Source organism: Hemibagrus wyckioides, unplaced genomic scaffold (assembly GCF_019097595.1).
Source record: "Hemibagrus wyckioides isolate EC202008001 unplaced genomic scaffold, SWU_Hwy_1.0 Contig5, whole genome shotgun sequence".
Lineage (NCBI taxonomy): Eukaryota > Metazoa > Chordata > Actinopteri > Siluriformes > Bagridae > Hemibagrus > Hemibagrus wyckioides.
Window position 1 is genome coordinate 58,299 of NW_026690807.1, and position 19,525 is coordinate 77,823.

General features: G+C 37.9%; 1 protein-coding gene across 1 annotated transcript; it reads right to left on the reverse strand.

The window, feature by feature from the left end:
• Window positions 1-981: 981 nt before the first annotated feature.
• Window positions 982-16,192, reverse strand: LOC131350594 (uncharacterized). The gene is made up of 4 exons (XM_058385524.1): window positions 16,153-16,192; window positions 15,659-16,016; window positions 1,215-1,387; window positions 982-1,139 (listed from the first exon to the last, which is right to left on the reverse strand). The coding sequence occupies exons 1-4, from the start codon at window positions 16,190-16,192 to the stop codon at window positions 982-984; spliced, it is 729 nt and encodes a 242-aa protein (XP_058241507.1).
• Window positions 16,193-19,525: the final 3,333 nt, after the last annotated feature.

Genomic DNA, 19,525 nt, shown 5'->3' on the forward strand with positions numbered 1-19,525 from the left:
TGAGCAGATACAACAGAGTCTAGATGCTGGTTTAGCCTCCCAAAGTAATAGCCGCTGGGCTTCACCCATTGTAATGGTACGAAAGAAAGATCAAACGTACCGACTATGTGTAGACTACAGGGCACTAAACGAGCGCACTGTAAAAGACGTCTATCCACTCCCAAGAATCCAAGACACACTAGACACACTGTCCACGGCAAAATGGTTTAGCACATTGGACCTTGCTTCCGGGTACTGGCAAGTGGAGTTGACCCCACAGGTGAGACAGGCAGCGTTCTACAGCAGGAAGGAACTGTTTGAGTGGAACATCACGCCGTTTGGCCTTTGCAATGCTCCTGCGACGTTCCAGTGATTAATGGACCGTGTCTTGGCTGGAAGGCAGTGGGAAATCTGCCTGGTATACGTAGACGACATCATCGTCCTGGGCAGGAATGTAAAGGAAATGCTCCAGCGGCTGGCACAGGTCTTCAAAAGGCTGCGCCAAGCGAACCTGAAGCTGAAACCCGCCAAATTTTGTCTCTTCTGCCGCCAGGTAGTCTACCTTGGCCACGTCGTCTCAGAGCATGGTATAGCCGCCGACCCAGAGAAGGTGCAGAAAATTCGAGAATGGCCACAGTTTGTGGGTCTCGCATCCTACTACAGGCGGTTTGTCAAAGATTTTGCTGCAGTTGCAAAGCCCCTTCACAACCTGTTGAGGAAACATGCCCGATTTCACTGGACCCCTGAGAGCCAACAGGCATTTGATGAGTTAAAGAAGCTGCTCACTACCACCCCCATCCTTGGCTACCCTATGGACAGTGGTGATCTTGTTCTGGACACAGATGCTAGCAATTTCGGAATCAGAACTGTGCTTTCTCAATTACAGCAAGGGGAAGAACATGTACTAGCATATGGGAGTCGGAGTCTGACGCCAACTGAGCAGAATTAGTGCACAACGCGTAGAGAACTTTTAGCTGTGGTGGAGTTCACAGCACATTTTCATCAGTACCTGCTGGGCAGATCCTTCACTGTACACACAGACCATAGTACCTTACACTGGCTCCTGAGGATGAGAGAACCAGAGGGACATTTGGCCAGAGAGGCTTCTGGCTCGAGAAGCTTGGGTAGTATGACTTCAAAGTTGTTCATCACCCGGGGCACTGTCACAAAAATGCTGATGTGCTTTCTCTGAGGCCATGCTGTTCAACTTGCCCATGTAACCTTAAGAATCCCACCTTGAGTAGCCCTCAGCTCTGTCACCAAGCGGTCCAGTGTGACCTTGATGGCAAACCTATACATGATGAACCTGCAGCCGTTACCCCAGAGTCTTGTCCAGTGGGGGTAGTACAACCTGCCATTACTGCCAGTACCCTTCCATTCTCTGGGTGGACTACCGACGAACTGCGTTCTGCTCAGACAGCCAATCCAGAAATTACTCCCATCAAGAGGTGGATGGAGGAAGGCAATGAATGACCTTCCTGGGAGAATGTGTCCCCCTATGGCCCAGCAACAAAAGCTTACTGAAGCCAATGGCAAAGACTGTACCTGAATGAGGGCCCTGAGTTTTATCCCCAGATAATCCTGCCGCGAGTTTTCTGGGAAGATGTAATGCGCCAGATGCACGAGGAGCCAGTGGGTGGACATTTCGGTGTGGAGCGAACACTGTCTCGGTTGGGGACCAGATATTGTTGGTACCAAATGCGAGAAGATGTTTCACTTTGGTGTCGCACATGCACATCGGTCTGCCGTTATGGGGCACCACTTACACTCCATAGTGACCAAGGCACCAATTTTGAATCGGAGGTCTTCCAGAGCATGTGTGAGTTGCTAGACATTGACAAAACCCGCACAACACCTTTCTGACCTCAGACAGATGGACAGGTTGAGCGATTTAACCCTCTGGGGTCGACGGCATTGTCAACGATGCCAATCACTTTTTTTCACTTTGAAAGTGTTTTTGTAAATGAAATTATATTGTAGCAACCCAGAAAAAAACATGCACACAAACGGTAGACGGTTGTCTTTCCAAAAAGGTTATTGCCAAATAAATGTTTGTTATTAAATTAATGTTAAAAAAAAAAAGCAAAAGTATGTCAAATTCTTGTCTCCACACTCACCGGAGCCCCGCCCCCGCACTTAGCGCTCCATTCACATGCAGGATTTATGTAAACGACTCTATTCAGATGGAAGTAAATGCTAATTGCTGTGTTGTTTGTGGGGAGTGATGTGCTAATGCATGCCCGTGTCTAACAGAAAAAAAGGGCTTGAATGAAGAAACAAACCAAAAAAAATCTTCCACTCTTTGTGATCTGAGTATATAATGACTGAAATAAAGCTGTCAGAAAGTCAGAAAGCGTGCACCGATGTGAACAGCTTTATTTCAGTCATAAACCGTGGCAACTTTTGCTAAGCAGACAAAATGTAAAATCAATAATAGTACCACAGAAAAACAACATAGCACAAATATATACTCACTAAATAAACGCTAAATAAAAGTGAAAGCATGCGCCGATGTGAGCAGCTGTATTCCAGTCATCATATACTCAGATCACCCCCAAAAAAATAGCACGATATGAACAGCTTTATTTCAGTCATAAACAGTGGAAACTTTTGCTAAGGAGACAAAATTTAAAGCAAATAATATAATAGTACCCCAGAAAAACAACATAGTTACCTGTGAATGGCTTCAATGTGGTTGTGAATATGCCTTTTAGCAAACGTTCTAAAAGCATTACATTTCAATGAAAATTTCAGAAACCATGCTTTATTTTTTGTTTCTCTCAACAAAACCTGGCCTCAGTGTACCCTGTTTTTGTAGGAGGAATCTGAATGTATAGGTGCGAACAGCTGAGACATCAATAGGAGTCCTGGGGAAACCTGGTGTCACCTGAGCCAGGTGTCAATAGGTCTTACATATTCATAAATAGTCATTGATTATTCAGGGAAACAGAGGCTCTGTTGAAAAAAGTTAGGCACATCAGTCACTTTACTCCAAATAAAAGGTCTTTCTGAGTGTTATAATTTAGCTATTTTTCTATGGGCCCACACCCAAGACTTTCATGAACTCAGTCCTGTGTTCAAAACAATCTGCAAGGTTTGTTTATTCTCCATTTTCACTGTTTTTTTCTGCTAGAGTTCAAAATTCTATTTTCGTGTATGTGTACTTTGACATAAGCTTAAAAGTCACACATGAATCTAACATACTTACATCAGCCATATTATGAAAGCCCAGTTTGTGCTCTATGTAAAGTTGAAATGTATTAGGTACTACATTGGTAAAGCTTTGAAATTTACAAAAATTTAAGAAGAGCCCCGATTCACTGCAGGTTAAAGGTACTGCAAAGCAAGCCCAGCAGGGGGCACCCCCACAGGTAAATGCTAGCAACTGACAACAGGTGTGTTCTAAATGGATGTCATTTTAATATTGTTCCAAGGATTCATAGATTAAAAGTTTCCTACTGCCATGGGATTATCTACACATGACATCATTTGTAGGCTTGGTCATTTCCAGACGACTTTTAATGTTGTAAACTGTTAACCAGTTAAGGATACCTGAATCAGTGGAGTCAGGCTGGGGTACGCGGATTAGTCCAGGGGGCCTTCTGATCCGTAACACAAATCAATCGCCCCTTGAAAGCCAAAGCCTATTTGATCATCTTTGCTATCCAAGAGCATCCCTTCAAGGCCACAATTTACCCATCTTTGTAACCTCACCACGTTGTGTAATCTATTCCACGGATAAGTTAGGGTGTCGGAGGACGAAGGTAGGTCTTACCCTGGATTACATTGTTGTCGTTGTTAATACTTTTATTTAGTGAGTCCCTGCAAGCAGAGCTGGTATAATGATCAAGGGAATTTTTTAAATGTGGAGACAGTCCATGTAGATGGTGGAGGTGTTTGGAATATGTTCTTGGCCATCAATGGCACAAATCAATCGTCTCTTGAAAACCAAACCCTATTTGAGCATATTTGCTGACCATCAGCATCCCTTCATGGTCACAATTTACCCATCTTCGTGAATTCCCCATTTTTTAATCCATTCTAAGAATAAGTGAGTTTGTCGGAGAGCGATGGAAAGGCCTACCCTGGATTACGATGGTGTTGGAAAGAACACCTTCATTGAGGAGTGCGGAACAATGTGCTCAGAAGTGTGTGCGCGCTCGCGGTTCATCTAGTTTGGAAAGCAGAGAAATAAAAGCTTATTTGCTATTTATTTTAGAGTTCATGTAAGTTATTCCATCCGGGAGTAAATTCTGAGGGAAGTTAAATGGCATGCATCGGCTAACTTTGTCCGTCTCATCCTTTTTTTCGAACACTGAACTAACGAACTGCTACCCTGCCACTGTGAGTTATCAGAGCAGAGGAAGTAACACAGGGTTCTTAAAAGTGTCCTACTACTGGGGTAAATATTACATTGTATTGTATATTATGTTATATTATATTGTATATTTATTGTTTATTGTATATTTATTGTAAAATCAGTGTGACATTAAAGGATAAAGATCGTCCTACCGTGAGGGGCTGAGTGTTGTCAGAAGGAGCTCTTTCTCCCCGCAGGACGCGGTAACCATAGTAACCAGTGATTTCCGGATTGGACCTAAGATTTCCAGCCCAGCTACAGCTTAAAACCCGTCCATTTAAAAATGAAATAAAATAAAATAGCAGCCCCAAATGCATACTGTGATAACTAATACATTAACAAACAGAAAACCCAAAACAAATGGGTAAGTGCAAAGGGCACTATTTAGACACACACACACACACACACACTGACAGACCCGCAGCACAGGCGATCTCACCCAGTGTCCAGCTCTTCAAGTCCTGCAGAAATCTGCAGAAGTTTTGATAATTTTATGATCATTCCTAAATATTATACAACATTACATTAGTAATATTGACTGTCAGATACTGAGTCAGGAAGTGGTTATGCCCAAGGCATAAGCGAACTAAGCGGCTGCTTAGGGCCCCGTAGCCACCAGGGGGCCCCCAAGAGTACATGAAATGACATCGTCTTTTTTTTGATATCTGTCAATGGACAATGGTTATTATACAAAATGACAATAATTAGTTATAATTAGTGATATTGGTGGCACAGAGGGGCCCCCGAAATAAAATGTTAGGATATTGTTTGTACAATTAAAGCCAAACATAATGACTGCTTGACTCATAAGAAAGTGTCTGTTTCCTTACTGACAATGTTATCATCTTCATCCTACGGACCGATTTTATCAGATTAACATCATCACCTTCATCTACAAGTGTGAGCAGAGTCCTAGCACCTGACCCACAATAAGATAACTCACTAAACCATCTTTTTGCTCTTCTTTTTCGTTTATAAGGTAATTGAAGGTAATTTATTTATTAATGACATTAATAAATAAACTTCTGAACTATAATTAATATTATATAATGTATATATTTAGTATTTTTTTGCATTTCTTTGTATAGCCTTCCCATACAGAGTTCCATAGAGTTCCTGGACTAAATCGCTGTTCCAGTTCACTTCAAATATTTTTCCATCTGATTTTATTCAGTAGGGTTAATTAAGTGTAGTGACCAAAGAACAAAACTGGAGCTATGATTGCACTGGTGTTAATTACAATCATACAGGTCTCACAAACAGAATATTGTCTATAGAGAAAAAGAGCTGCAGAGGAACAGAAACTTTTCCTCCAACAATTTTCTTCATCTATTGATCAAGAGGAGAATAAACTGTGCACCTGAGCCTTTCCTCATTAATGTTCAAGAACACGTCTGTTATAAACAATCAGCTAAAAGAACATTCTCACTCTAACTACATTTCACTGGCAATCAGAAACTGATATGTATTTATTTTATAGTTATGTTTGGTTACTTAAAGATGATTGTGATTACATTAAACAGTGTATTCTGGGTGGATGAATTGTTGTCAACAGCCTTTAATATAAATACAGCAATTTATTTGAATTTACTCACAACAATTTATTATTAAGCAACTTTTTAAAATACTTGTTCTTTTGGTTTGTAACTTGCAAACTAAAGGACTTAGCAATATCAGCAATAGTGAAGAAAACCAAGTGGGCATAATAACATTGTTATCCTGAGTGTTTAGTTAGTTTGTGTTTATCTTTTGAAATAAACATCATATTTATTCATATTCATGACAACTCGGCTTTACCTCACACAGCAACTCTTTCTCATCTACTAGACAATTAGCAAATCTTAGTATGCTAAAACTACAGTAAAACCAAGCCCCAGATCCATAAGCTGCAGCTGCAACCTAATGAATGGTCATTCAATCAGAGTTTATTTTAAGTACCTACTTTATCCTGGTCACACTTCCACAACTGTCTATATACATTATATATACACACCTTCATTCATTCATTCATGCTTTGTCCTGGGCAGGTGAATCTGGAGCTTCTCCCAGCAACACTAGGGATGATGCAGGAATACACCCTGGATGATACAGCAGTCTAATGCAGGACAAAATGCACAGACACATTCACACACTCATTCAGACTTAGGGGAAATTTAGCTCCAGCTGCAAATGTTTTCACAAATGTTGTTTGTGTCTGTGGTTAACTGATAAATTGGAAAAGTGAGTCTCTTTCATCTTCTGTGGTTTTAGAAACTTAATATACCATGTTGATGTATTTGTAAAGCCTTTCAGTGACTCTGTATCACTGTGCTGTTACTCTAAGAGCACAATGATAGAGTGCAGAATCTGAGAGCTTTAGACCTCTGATAGTAAGTTCAGTAGAGTCTCGGCTTGTTTTCGACTCTAGTCGACGATCATCAGGAGTGCTCCCATAACTTGCTCTTGACCTTGCACCTTTATACAGTAAAAACTGTGGTGCGCTGTTAGGATATTGTTTGTACCAGTAAAGATAAATGTCTTCACTGCTTGCCTCATATGAACATTTCAGAATAACAGTCACTGCTTCTTTCCTGACAATGTTTGCATCTGTTGGCTCAATTTTATCTGCAAATCTACCTGGTGTGACAAAAATATAAAGAAACATGTCAGTGAAGTATTTTTTGTAATTCCAATATTGACTTAAGGAATCAAGAAATTACTAGATTAATACAAACATGCTTATTAATTAATGCAATTATTTAACTGATTAAATATCATTGTAATAATTAATAACTGATTGAAAATTACCTGTAACTAGAGTGAGAATCAGTGGTATGTATCTCACTATGTACAGTAAGTTGTATAGTTGATCCATTTCTGAACACAGCTCTGTGAGGATTCTGTATAATAGTGCTGTATGTGCTGAACTTTACACGTCTCTAGAAGGACACACCCAGGAAGTGATGCAGTTGTAGTATAACTTTTTACAGATTATTACTTAACAATATCAGTGACAGTGAACTGAGTAACCAGTACAACACAGAACAAAAACACTGTTACTTCACAAACCATTGCATCAGACATGCTATTTTATCATTGTAAAATATTTATTCCTAAATAAAAGGATATAAAGGTTTGACAGCGGCACACGCAGCAGCACACGCGAGTGGTCTCCTTGTTTGTAGCAGTATCCATTGTTCAACTTAAACTGAATTGACTTTATTTTACTGTGAATACTGTGCACAAGAGCAGAAAACAAATGATGGACTAATAAATAAGGCAGTTATAGTCACTGCTAAAAACCCCAGAATTGTTCTGTAGTGGTTATACCATCTGTAGAGATATTGCTATGTGGAGAGCAGGTTTCCTGTGTCAAGCTTTAACACAAACGAATGAAAGTACACACATTGCAGTGTTCAATTACGCAGATATACTACATAACTAATAAGACTAATTAAATCTAATTAAAAACAATTTCTGAATCTACAAAAATCAATGTTAACTCACCGAGTGAAAGCCACAGACACATGAATATAACAGTGAACATGATGGATGAGCTTATTAATGAAAATAAAATTTCTGCAGTCTGATATATTAACATTATAAACATTCATGAAGCTCCACCCCACAGCATCACATGACAGTGTCACTAATGTTACTGACAGATTGTTGATTCTTACTGAAGCTTTCTGGCTTTACATTCAGCACCACATGGATAAATTTTCCTGAGCACATGGTAAACAAACACAAACTGATAGCATGAAAAATACTTCAATAAAATAAATGAATGTGGAAGTGAGTGTGCATTGTGGGAAGTGGAGTCTGGTACAATGCAGGATGGGAAATGGAAATTTAGGTGTGTATAGACCTAATGACCTGTTTATTAAATAGGATTACAAACAGTTGAGGAGTATTTTACTGTGGTGAGGAACAAACCAGCCTCTTTTCTTTCTCTAATCTATCATTTTTTATCAATATCATCTGTATTGATGGATTTTTATATCATTATTTTTCATTTAAGCATGAAACTGTGTACAAATAAAGAGTGTAGTATTTATATTATCTCATGACAAACATCCCATTGCAAGTGAACATGTACATTTCTTGTACAGAGCCTCAGCTGCTTCACCGAAGTTCAGAAATGGACCCATTTGGACCCTCTGAGTACCTTTCTGTTTAACTTTCTGTCTAATGTAACTTCTGGTTTCCTGGCCAAAATAGAATAGTTATAGAAGAATAGAAGAAGAATGAATGGATGAATGAATGAAGGAATGAAGGAATGAATGAATGAATGAATGAATGAATGAATGAGCTGTCTACTAATAATCAAATATTATAATAATATAAACTCTTTATGAATCTTAAGAAAGAAAGAGAGACTTCCCCAAAAGGGCATGTAGCAAAACTGTGTGAAAGTTTTTGTACAGTGCAGCTGGATTTCCTGTCACTGTGGGCCTCAGAGCACAGTAGTATAGAGCAGAGTCTGATACAGCAGCAGAGGAGATGATCAGATCCACTCGTTTATCATCAAATTTAGCAGACATTCTTAGTTTAGTGTTGGAAGTTGGAGTTCTGCTTTGAAACATTTGAAGAAGGAACTCAGGTTTAGATTTTGGATATTGTCTGTACCAGTACAGGTAGTCTGATGTACTACTTTTTTTGCAGGACAGAGTAACATCATCACCTTCATCTACAGCTTTATGAGGGAAATCTGGCTCTATTGAATCTGCCATGGAGTCACCTGTCATAGAGAAGAGAACATAATGTTTTTAACCTTTAAATAATCAACAGGAAATACTTAAGTCAGACCCACACTCTGCATTTTCACACTGCATCACCACACAGACTAATATTTAATATAATATAGTTATATATATATATATATATATATATATATATATATATATATATATAATATTTCCACAATAACAAAAAGTCAATGTTAACTCACCTAGTGAAATCCACAGATACATGAATATAACAGTGAACATGATGACTGGTCTTAGCTCAGTGAAAATAGTGGAGATCTTTCTGTAATCTAATATGTTAACACCATAAAGCTTCAAAATTGCTCCACCCCACAGCATCACATGACAGTGTCACCAATGTTGTTGTCAGATTGTTGATTCTTACTGAAACATCCTGGTTTTACATTCAGCCTCATATGGGGAACCTGTCCAGAGCACATTTAAGTAAACACATACTGAAAGCAGGAAATTAATGTATTTATGTAAAAATGATCAATTTAATCTAGTAAAAATCTAATCTAATAATTACATTGTCAGTATTTTAATTATATATGTTAGTGATGTCTCTAAATTAGAGAATTATTGTATAAACACCAGCAGGCAGATTAATGTTAGAAACACTAAGTAGAAGAGAATAAGGTTTAATTGAGAATAAGGTATCATTTTTTTACTTGATAATTAAGGTTTAAACTCACAATAGTATCAGAAGAAGAGAAAGAAGAGTAAAGGCAGATTTACAGATAAGTTTCCAGTTTTCAGTGTTTCTGACACAGCAGGTGCTTTTGTTTGTCAGAGAAATGACATTAGATGAGAATTTATTCTTATGATAGTTTAGTGTTAAGTGGACAGTTGTGTTGTTTAATCAGAATGATATCTCTGAAATTAGCTTAGGCACTAAGAGTAACCAGGGCAGGGGTTAGGATGTTATATCAGCAGTATGTATGATAGAAGAACAAGTATACTCTATGTCACAAAGGTTTTACTGTGAAAAGTAGCTTCCATCATCTCAGAGAATGTGAGCAGGTTGTGTGGTAGTGTCTCTAGTACTTAACCCACAATAAGATAAGTGACTGCGCCATCTTGTGTTCACGGAAGAGAAAAACCTTAACTTGGACAAAATAAAAACCTGCAAACAGTTCATACAGCCATACATATATATTCATACTGTGGATTAGTAATTATATATTAGAACTTACATGTAAATTGTATTTACAACACCAGGTTACGTTATTTAATGTAAAGCACGAAAAGAAATAATAATAGAAAACTAAAAGGAAACAGATGTTGAAAACAGTTGTAAATCTCAACAACTAAACTGAACTGGCCATTGAGAAATACTTTATGTTCACATGACATGCTTCTTTTCCTATCAGGGGATTAAACACACACACACACACACACACACACAATTCCCTTTAGATAAATTTACTCAGATGTTTGTTCATGAATCACATCATAATGATTCTTTCTCACACTGAACACTGCAAAAGATCAGAAGACAACAATGCACTAATGAATAAGACGGTTCTAGTTACTTGTTTGAAAATACAAGGAACTGATAATAAGATAATCCTTAGTTTTGAAGATGATCTCCTTCTGTTGAGGTTTTACTTGTTGAACATTGGGCTATAACTGATTAGTTTGACTATTATATATGTGAAGTTATGACACTTAGACAATAAAATGCATCATCTGCAGTGTAATTACTCCAGACAGAACAGAGAGGATCATGAGTCCACTGGCATTGTGGAATTCTGCTATGAGGATTGACCTGAGCCTTGTCTTTAGTGCACTTGTTATCAGTCAATATGGAATTGTACCATGAGGGTAGAAATCTTTCTTTATTATAAAAAATACTCCATACTGCAAGAAAATACTTTAAGCAGAAGGATTTTAACAGGAGTTTAGGTTAGTGTCAGTTTGTGTGCAGTTTTGCATCATTTCCAAAAAAAAACATGACAGTAGGAAAATTTGCTAGGAGAAATTGCACTTTAGTGTGAATGAGTGTGTGAAAGGGTTTGTGGAGTGCAAAGGACTGAAATCCCATTCAGGGTGTTTTCCCACCTCATGTCTGGGACAGACTCTGTATCTACTATGACCCTGACCAATAGAGAGAAAGAGAGAATCCCCCAAAAAGGCATGTAACTTTCTCTAAAGCATTGGAAGAGCTGCTTTTAATATAACAAAACTGTGTGAAAGTTTTTGTACAGTGCAGCTGGATTTCCTGTCACTGTGGGCTGCAGAGCACAGTAGTATAGAGCAGAGTCTGATACAGCAGCAGAGGAGATGATCAGATCCACTTTCTTATTCGTTTTATCTTGCTCTTTTTTAAGTTTTATGGACAATCCTGGATGAGGTGGTTGAGCCTCAGTGACAGTTTCAGTGCTTTCATGAATCAGCAGCAGAAACTCAGGTCTTGATCCAGGTTTTTGTCGATACCAGTGGAGTCTGTTAACTGATCCAGTATATGTGCAGGACAGTGAGATGTTGCTGCCTTCCATTGAAAATACATTGGTTTGATCTGGTTTAATGTTATTGTCAGCAGCCTCTGCTATAAAAACATTACAACAATATTGTGATATTTTAATCATAAATGACACATTTCACATGAAAAATTGTGTCTTCTTATTTAGAAAAAATAATATTTTGTGTGCAGTGTATATGACTTACCAACATCAGCAAGAGTGAAAAACACCACGAAGAGGAACAACATTGTTTTCCTGAGTGTTTAGTTCAAACCTCTAGCTTTAGAAATGAATGTCAGTGTTACTATTTGATGTACATCTCCACCTCTAGCTCCACCTACTTGTATTTATGTATATTCATGACAGATCTGCTGTTCTGAATACTGTTTATATAAAGCTTGTAGAAATATTTTTGTATTAATAAAACAATGTGGTTCTGAGAAGCAATGGATTCACTCGTACCATTTACTCAATTTTTCTGTGATATTTTGACATTAAAAGTTACAACACTTGTTTTTGGGTCTCTCTCTCTGTCTCTCTCTCTCTCTCTCTCTCTCTCTCTCTCTGTCTCTCTCTCTCTCTCTCTCTCTCTCCTTTCTTTAGTAGGTGGTTTTTGGGATTGCACTGTGTGACACTGATTTTGGAATATGGAAGAAATATTTATACAAATACCTATGTCTTCATAGCCTCCATATACACTATATTGCCAAAAGTATTCGCTCAGCCATCCAAATAATCAGAATCAGGTGTTCCAATCACTTCCATGGCCACAGGTGTATAAAATCAAGCACCTAGGCATGCAGACTGTTTTTACAAACATTTGTGAAAGAATGGGTCGCTCTCAGGAGCTCAGTGAATTCCAGTGTGGAACTGTGATAGGATGCCACCTGTGCAACAAATCCAGTCGTGAAATTTCCTCGCTCCTAAATATTCCACAGTCAACTGTCAGCTGTATTATAAGAACGTGGAAGTGTTTGGGAACGACAGCAACTCAGCCACGAAGTGGTAGGCCACGTAAACTGACGGAGCGGGGTCAGCGGATGCTGAGGTGCATAGTGCGAAGAGGTCGCCAACTTTCTTCAATCGCTACAGACCTCCAAACTTCATGTGGCCTTCAGATTAGCTCAAGAACAGTGCGCAGAGAGCTTCATGGAATGGGTTTCCATGGCCGAGCAGCTGCATCCAAGCCATACATCACCAAGTGCAATGCAAAGCGTCGGATGCAGTGGTATAAAGCACGCCGCCACTGGACTCTACAGCGGTGGAGACGCATTCTCTGGAGTGACGAATCGCGCTTCTCCATCTGGCAATCTGATGGACGAGTCTGGGTTTGGCGGTTGCCAGGAGAACGGTACTTGTCTGACTGCATTGTGCCAAGTGTAAAGTTTGGTGGAGGGGGGATTATGGTGTGGGGTTGTTTTTCAGGAGCTGGGCTTGGCCCCTTAGTTCCAGTGAAAGGAACTCTGAATGCTTCAGCATACCAAGACATTTTGGACAATTCCATGCTCCCAACTTTGTGGGAACAGTTTGGAGCTGGCCCCTTCCTCTTCCAACATGACTGTGCACCAGTGCACAAAGCAAGGTCCATAAAGACATGGATGACAGAGTCTGGTGTGGATGAACTTGACTGGCCTGAGTCCTGACCTCAACCTGATAGAACACCTTTGGGATGAATTAGAGCGGAGACTGAGAGCCAGGCCTTCTCGTCCAACATCAGTGTGTGACCTCACAAATGTGCTTCTGGAAGAATGGTCAAAAATTCCCATAAACACACTCCTAAACCTTGTGGACAGCCTTCCCAGAAGAGTTGAAGCTGTTATAGCTGCAAAGGGTGGACCGACGTCATATTGAACCCTATGGATTAGGAATTGGATGTCACTTAAGTTCATATGCGAGTCAAGGCAGGTGAGCGAATACTTTTGGCAATATAGTGTATATCTCTTTCAAATACTGCGGAATTTGTCATTTCCATGTTTTTTTAACAGATGTTGATAGTAGCTGTAAAACTTAACAACTCCACTGAATTGGCCATTAAGAAAGTCTTGTTGTACATCCTGTCCTAACAGGGAAGTAAACACACAAAATTACTTTAGATTTTCTTAAATACTTGATTATTAATCACAAGATAATATTTGAAACCTCTTCTTCTTCTTTCGGCTTTTCCCTTCCCTCTTCTGCATCTTCAACACTTGCACCTACTAGCTTCATATCCTCATTCATTACATCCATATACCTCCTCTTTGGCCTTCCTCTTTTCCTCCTTCCTTGCAGCTCCATGTCCAACATTCTCCTACCAATATACTCACTCTCCCTCCTCTGAACATGTCCAAACCATCTTAATCTGGCCTCCCTAACTTTGTCCCCCAAACGTCCAACATGAGCTGTCCCTCTGATGTACAGCTCTTCTCTTGGCACCCTGTCATATGCTTTCTCCAAGTCTACAAACACACAGTGCAACTCTCTCTGACCATCCCTATACTTCTCCATCAACATTCTCAGAGCAAAAATTGCATCTGTTGTGCTCTTTCTGGGCATGAAGCCATACTGCTGCTCACATATTTCCACTACCTTCCTTAACCTAGCTTCCACTACTCTTTCCCATAGATTCATTGTATGGCTCATCAACTTTATCCCCCTATAGTTGCTGCAACTCTGCACATCACCCTTATTCTTAAAGATCTTCTCTACACCTCTTCTCCATTCCTCAGGCATCTTCTCACTCTCTAAAACCCTGTTAAACAAACTAGATAAAAATTCCACTTTCCAGGAAATTCCAGGAAGTGATGCTGTTGGAGCATAATTTTATACAGATCATCACTTCACAGTATCAGTGACAGTGAACTGAGTCACTAATACAACACAGAACTATTCCACTGTTGCTGATCAACCCACTGCATCTGACTTCACCTCTTAAACATATCTTTTGGAGTTAGAGGTCAGAGCTGTGTCTCAGGACTCTAATAGCAAAAGACACAATAACTCACAATACTTTATACTTTGATACTACCTTTTAAAACTAAGCACATTTCCAGGTTTTTTCTACTTTATTTCGAGTAGAAATTGGAATAGAAAAGCTATACTTGTATTCAGGCTGTATAGGTAACAAGAGGTTTTGTGTTTTGTTAGCTGATATTTCTGAACTACTGTATGAGTGCAGCATTTGATTCTCCAAGCTACTGTTATAACAGACATAGCAAGTGTTAGCTTACTAGCTAGTTATTCTCACAGTTATGTCAGAGAACAAACAACTCCTGAAATAACTTAATACATAACATTTACTGTCACATATGACAGGTTACAAATAGCAGTGGTAATATATGCCTTGAGAGATACAAGCTAACAAAAATGCCTAAAAGGACCATTTCTGTGTTGGAAAACAAAACAAAATTCTCACTTAGAAGTTTCCTAAACAGACTTGCTTTCTTTTACAGGTTCTGCAGATGCAGAGTCTCACAGGGTAACAGACATATTCCCAAAACCCACAGTAATTATGTGCTGAAGTCTTTTAATATCAATGTCAAAAGCACACTGGGTCATCAGACTACTGGACATTCTTATTATTCAAGACTCAAGACCAAAGAAACATATGTTAAATACATCAATTCTCGAGCACAATAAACACAGAAATAACTGTTCATCAGAATTAATATTTAATGTCATTATTCCTGAAATAGTATAGCATTTTGGGGTTTTTCTGGCATTTAAATTTTACACTGTCATTTACTAAGCTAGCTAAAGTCAGTGGGCTAAAAGCTGCCACCACTGGCTATGAGACCTGCACTTAGTGCTGTGGAGACTGAGCAGAGAAGTCTTTTCTGTTCAACATGGCCTTGTGTTTTAGTGAACTTGCTAACTTGTGCTGTCAGCTCTTGACTGATGACAAATAACATGCAACACCAATATATATATATGTTGTATATATGTGTTGCATGTTATTTGTGATCAGTCAAGAGCTGATTAAAGATTAACATTTACTTTTAAAGGATTTGTTTTCTGATTATTCAACCAATAAATAATAACAACATATGTAAGAGGATCATTATTGGATTTCAAAGCAAATCAACATCAAGGTCTGAGAATTAAGAAATACTGTACTTAAATGAAACAGGTAAACATCTCCCCCTGCTGAGAAAAACATGCAGCCTGACTTTTTGTACAGTCTGTTTGAGTTTTGTGTCACTGTGGGCTCCATGGTGCAGTAGTACAGTGCAGAGTCTGATACTGCAGCAGGAAAGATCTCCAGATCTACTTTCTTGTTCGTTTTGTGAAGTTTGATGGATAGTCGTGGGTCAAGATGTTCAGCTTTAGTGACATAATCTGTAGATTTCTGAATCAGCAGCAGAAACTCTGGTCCTGATTGAGGTTTTTGTCGATACCAGTGGAGAGAGTAAGCTGAATCATCATATGTGCAGGTCAGTGTGATGTTGCTGCCTTCACTTGAAGATATGATGGTTTGTTCTGGTGCAATGCTGCTGTCAACAGCACCTGCTGTAAAACATTACAACAACATAAACTTTATTCATTACTTAAGGGTGTTAATTTTTTTAACTGAATCATGTTTAGGTATCAGTTCAAATCTCCAACATTAACCTAAAGTTTGTGTATAATATAAATGACTTACCAATGTTTTTAACAACTATGAAAATAAAGAAGAGTAACATGACTGTTGTGTCTCTCTTGCAGTAGGTATAAATGGCAGGATCTCTGTGAAACTTTCTAAACTGTATCTTACCACATCTAGCTCCACCCACTTTTACTTACTCATAGTCATGTCAGTTCTGGTATCATATTGATCAAAAAAAGCAATGAATTTTCATAATAGAATTTATTGAATGTTGTTTACATCTTTTAGGGCTGATTTTTACTAAATATAGTGACAGTGACCCTATCACCATCACCTTGATCCTGGTCAGATGTTTACTCAAGATTAATGAATGAACCCTTTGTGGATTTTAGTTATGTGATGATACACATTTTAATGCAAATTGTAATTCGTCATATTAACATATCTGTGTCACAGCCTGGGAATTATGTTCTGTAGACTAAATGTCCCATTTTCTAAATAGGTCAATAGGTCAGGTCTAATCCACATGAAGCCTCTCATCAAAATGCATATAAGATGCTCAGTCATTTGAATTGATGTGCTCCCTGTGCTAAAAAGAGAAATGAAGTAAATGAAATATGAAAACATCTTGGAACTAATATGAAGTGTTACATCCTGTGAGGTTGTGTTGTATATTCTGTCTTATATGTGTTTAGTCCTTCAGGTTGGTCCCCTCTATACTCTAGCCCTCCTTACTGCTTCAGCTCCAGCAGTTAACACTTCTGCCAAGGCTGGGATGGAAGCCAGTAACCCCAACTTCAATGCTCACTTGGTGTGTTGTGCTTGCGTGTGTGTTGAGATTCAGTGTTGTGTTTTACTGTTCTGATTTTGACCTTTGCCTGCCTTGACTACAAGTTTGATCTGCTTCTTGTTAATCGTTGCTGCCTTGTGTATATAATCTTTCTTTGTACATGTAAATATTGAGACGTTGTATGTATTCACTGGCACGAGGGCTATGACTGCCATTTTTGTTGGAGATGTTCATTTCTTTCTTTTTTCTTTTTGTTTAGGTTAGATAGCTAATCTCAGTTTGTTTCTGTTTTGTTATTTTTGGTCTTTTGGTCTGTGTTGTGAGACTCATTCCTGTTAACTCTGGGGCATCACATACATGTTCTGTTCTACCTCCTATATATATAACCCTGTGCTATTTCTCACACTTCATGTCCCAACTTGGTCATAAGAACTAATATTAAGTTGAACATACCTAGAAGAAGCATTAACAGTAAAAGATTAAAGATCAGCATGATAGAGATGGTAACTGTGTCTCAGTTAGTAGGTTGGATTGCTCAAACGTCAGAGACATACTTAATCTCACAGTCATGTATTAGTATATATACAGTAAAAGAAACATTGACCTTTATTAATCAAATGTGCATGCAGTTAAACTTTTTACTGAACCGTCTACTCTCTGTATACTCTCTACTTGCTCTAGCTCACATCCAACAAAGTAACATGCATCTGTACAAACATGCATAAGAGACACACAATTGAATCAATACATTCATGTAAATGTTTATTTATTTATTTATTTATTTACTTATAAATGTATAAATTATCATTAATTACGGTGAATCATGGACAAAACTGGTAAGAAAGGTTAATAAGCTAAATTGTCATATGCACCTACAACACCAAACACAATGAATCTGTTAGTATCTGTAAAATGCTTTTTGATTATAAAAATGTAGATTCTTTACTTTACTTTGATTAATATGTAGTTTGTCTTTTTTAAACACATTTTATTTTTATTAATATGTTTGTTTGTTTATTTGCTTAGTTACTACTTTTTTTATTTATTCATTTATACCACAGAATTACCACAAACATTGTTTGTGTCTGTGGTTATCTGATAACAGGTTGGTAAAGGAAGGATCTTTGATGTGGTTTAAGAATCTTCATTTATACTGGTTTATACGTTTTTGTAAAGCCTTTCAGTGACTCTGTATCACTGTGCTGCTACATGAAGAGCACAATGATAGAGTGCAGAATCTGAGAGCTTTAGTCCTCTGATAGTAAGTTCAGTAGAGTCTCTGCTTGTTTTTGTCTCTAATCGAGTATCAGTGGGTTTACGCTGTCCTGAAACTGACCTTGCGCCTTTATACAGTAAAAACTGTGGTGCTCTGTTAGGATATTGTTTGTACCAGTAAAGCCGAATATTTTCACTGCTTGACTCATATGAACATTTCAGAGTAACACTTTCTGTTTCCTTCCCAACGATGGAATCTTCATTTGTTGGCTCAATTTTATCTGCAAAAATGCCTGTTGATAAGAACATTAAGAAATTAAACTGTAAAGCATTTTTTAAAACCAAATATTGACCAGACAAATTAGGAAATTACTCTATACTCTAAAATCCAAATTATTAGTTAATACAGTGAATTAACTAATGAAAATAAATGACCTGTAACTAGAGTGAGAATCAGTGGTATGTATCTCACTATGTACAGTAAGTTGTATAGTTGATCCATTTCTGAACACAGCTCTGTGAGGATTCTGTATAATAGTGCTGTATGTGCTGAACTTTACATGTCTCTAGAAGGACACACCCAGGAAGTGATGCAGTTGGAGCATAATTTTACACAGATCATCACTTCACAGTATCAGTGACAGTGAACTGAGTCACTAATACAACACAGAACTATTCCACTGTTGCTGATCAAACCACTGCATCTGACTTCACCTCTTAAACATATCTTTTGGAGTTAGAGATCAGGGCTGTGTCTCTAGAATCTAACACCAAATGACACAATATCTGACAATACTATAACCTTTGATACTAACTTTTAAAACTAAGTACATTTCCAAGATTTTATTTCAGCTAGAAATTTGAATAGAAAAGCTATACTTGTATTCAGGCTGTATAGGTAACAAGAGGTTTTGTGTTTTTGTTAGCTGATAATTCTGAACTACTGTATGAGTGCAGCATTTGACTCTGCTAACATAGCTAATGTTAGCTTGCTAGCTAGCTGTCCTCAGTTATATCAGAGAACAAACAACTCCTGTTCAGTCTTCTGCAAGAGTCTCCTCATGATGAGGACCAAAAGAGAGCAAAATAAAATAAATACATGGAAGTTTGCTGATCTTATGGCAGACTGTTGTACATACATTTATTTTTTTAATTATTTTTAATTATGACAACAATTACAACACAATACATAAACATAGCAAAAAAAACATTAATTTGGGGAAACAAACACATTTTAATTAATAAGGTTCTTTTTTATTTCCCGTTTGAGTAAAAAAAACTATAACACAGTATAAATAATAGCAAATAGTTACTTAAATAGTTAAAATGAATTGTTTCCTAGAGTTAGGTTTACTTAATTTTCTTTTATTTAAGTTGGTAAAACTGAAGCTTTTTTCAAAATACATTTTTGTATATTTTTGAAAA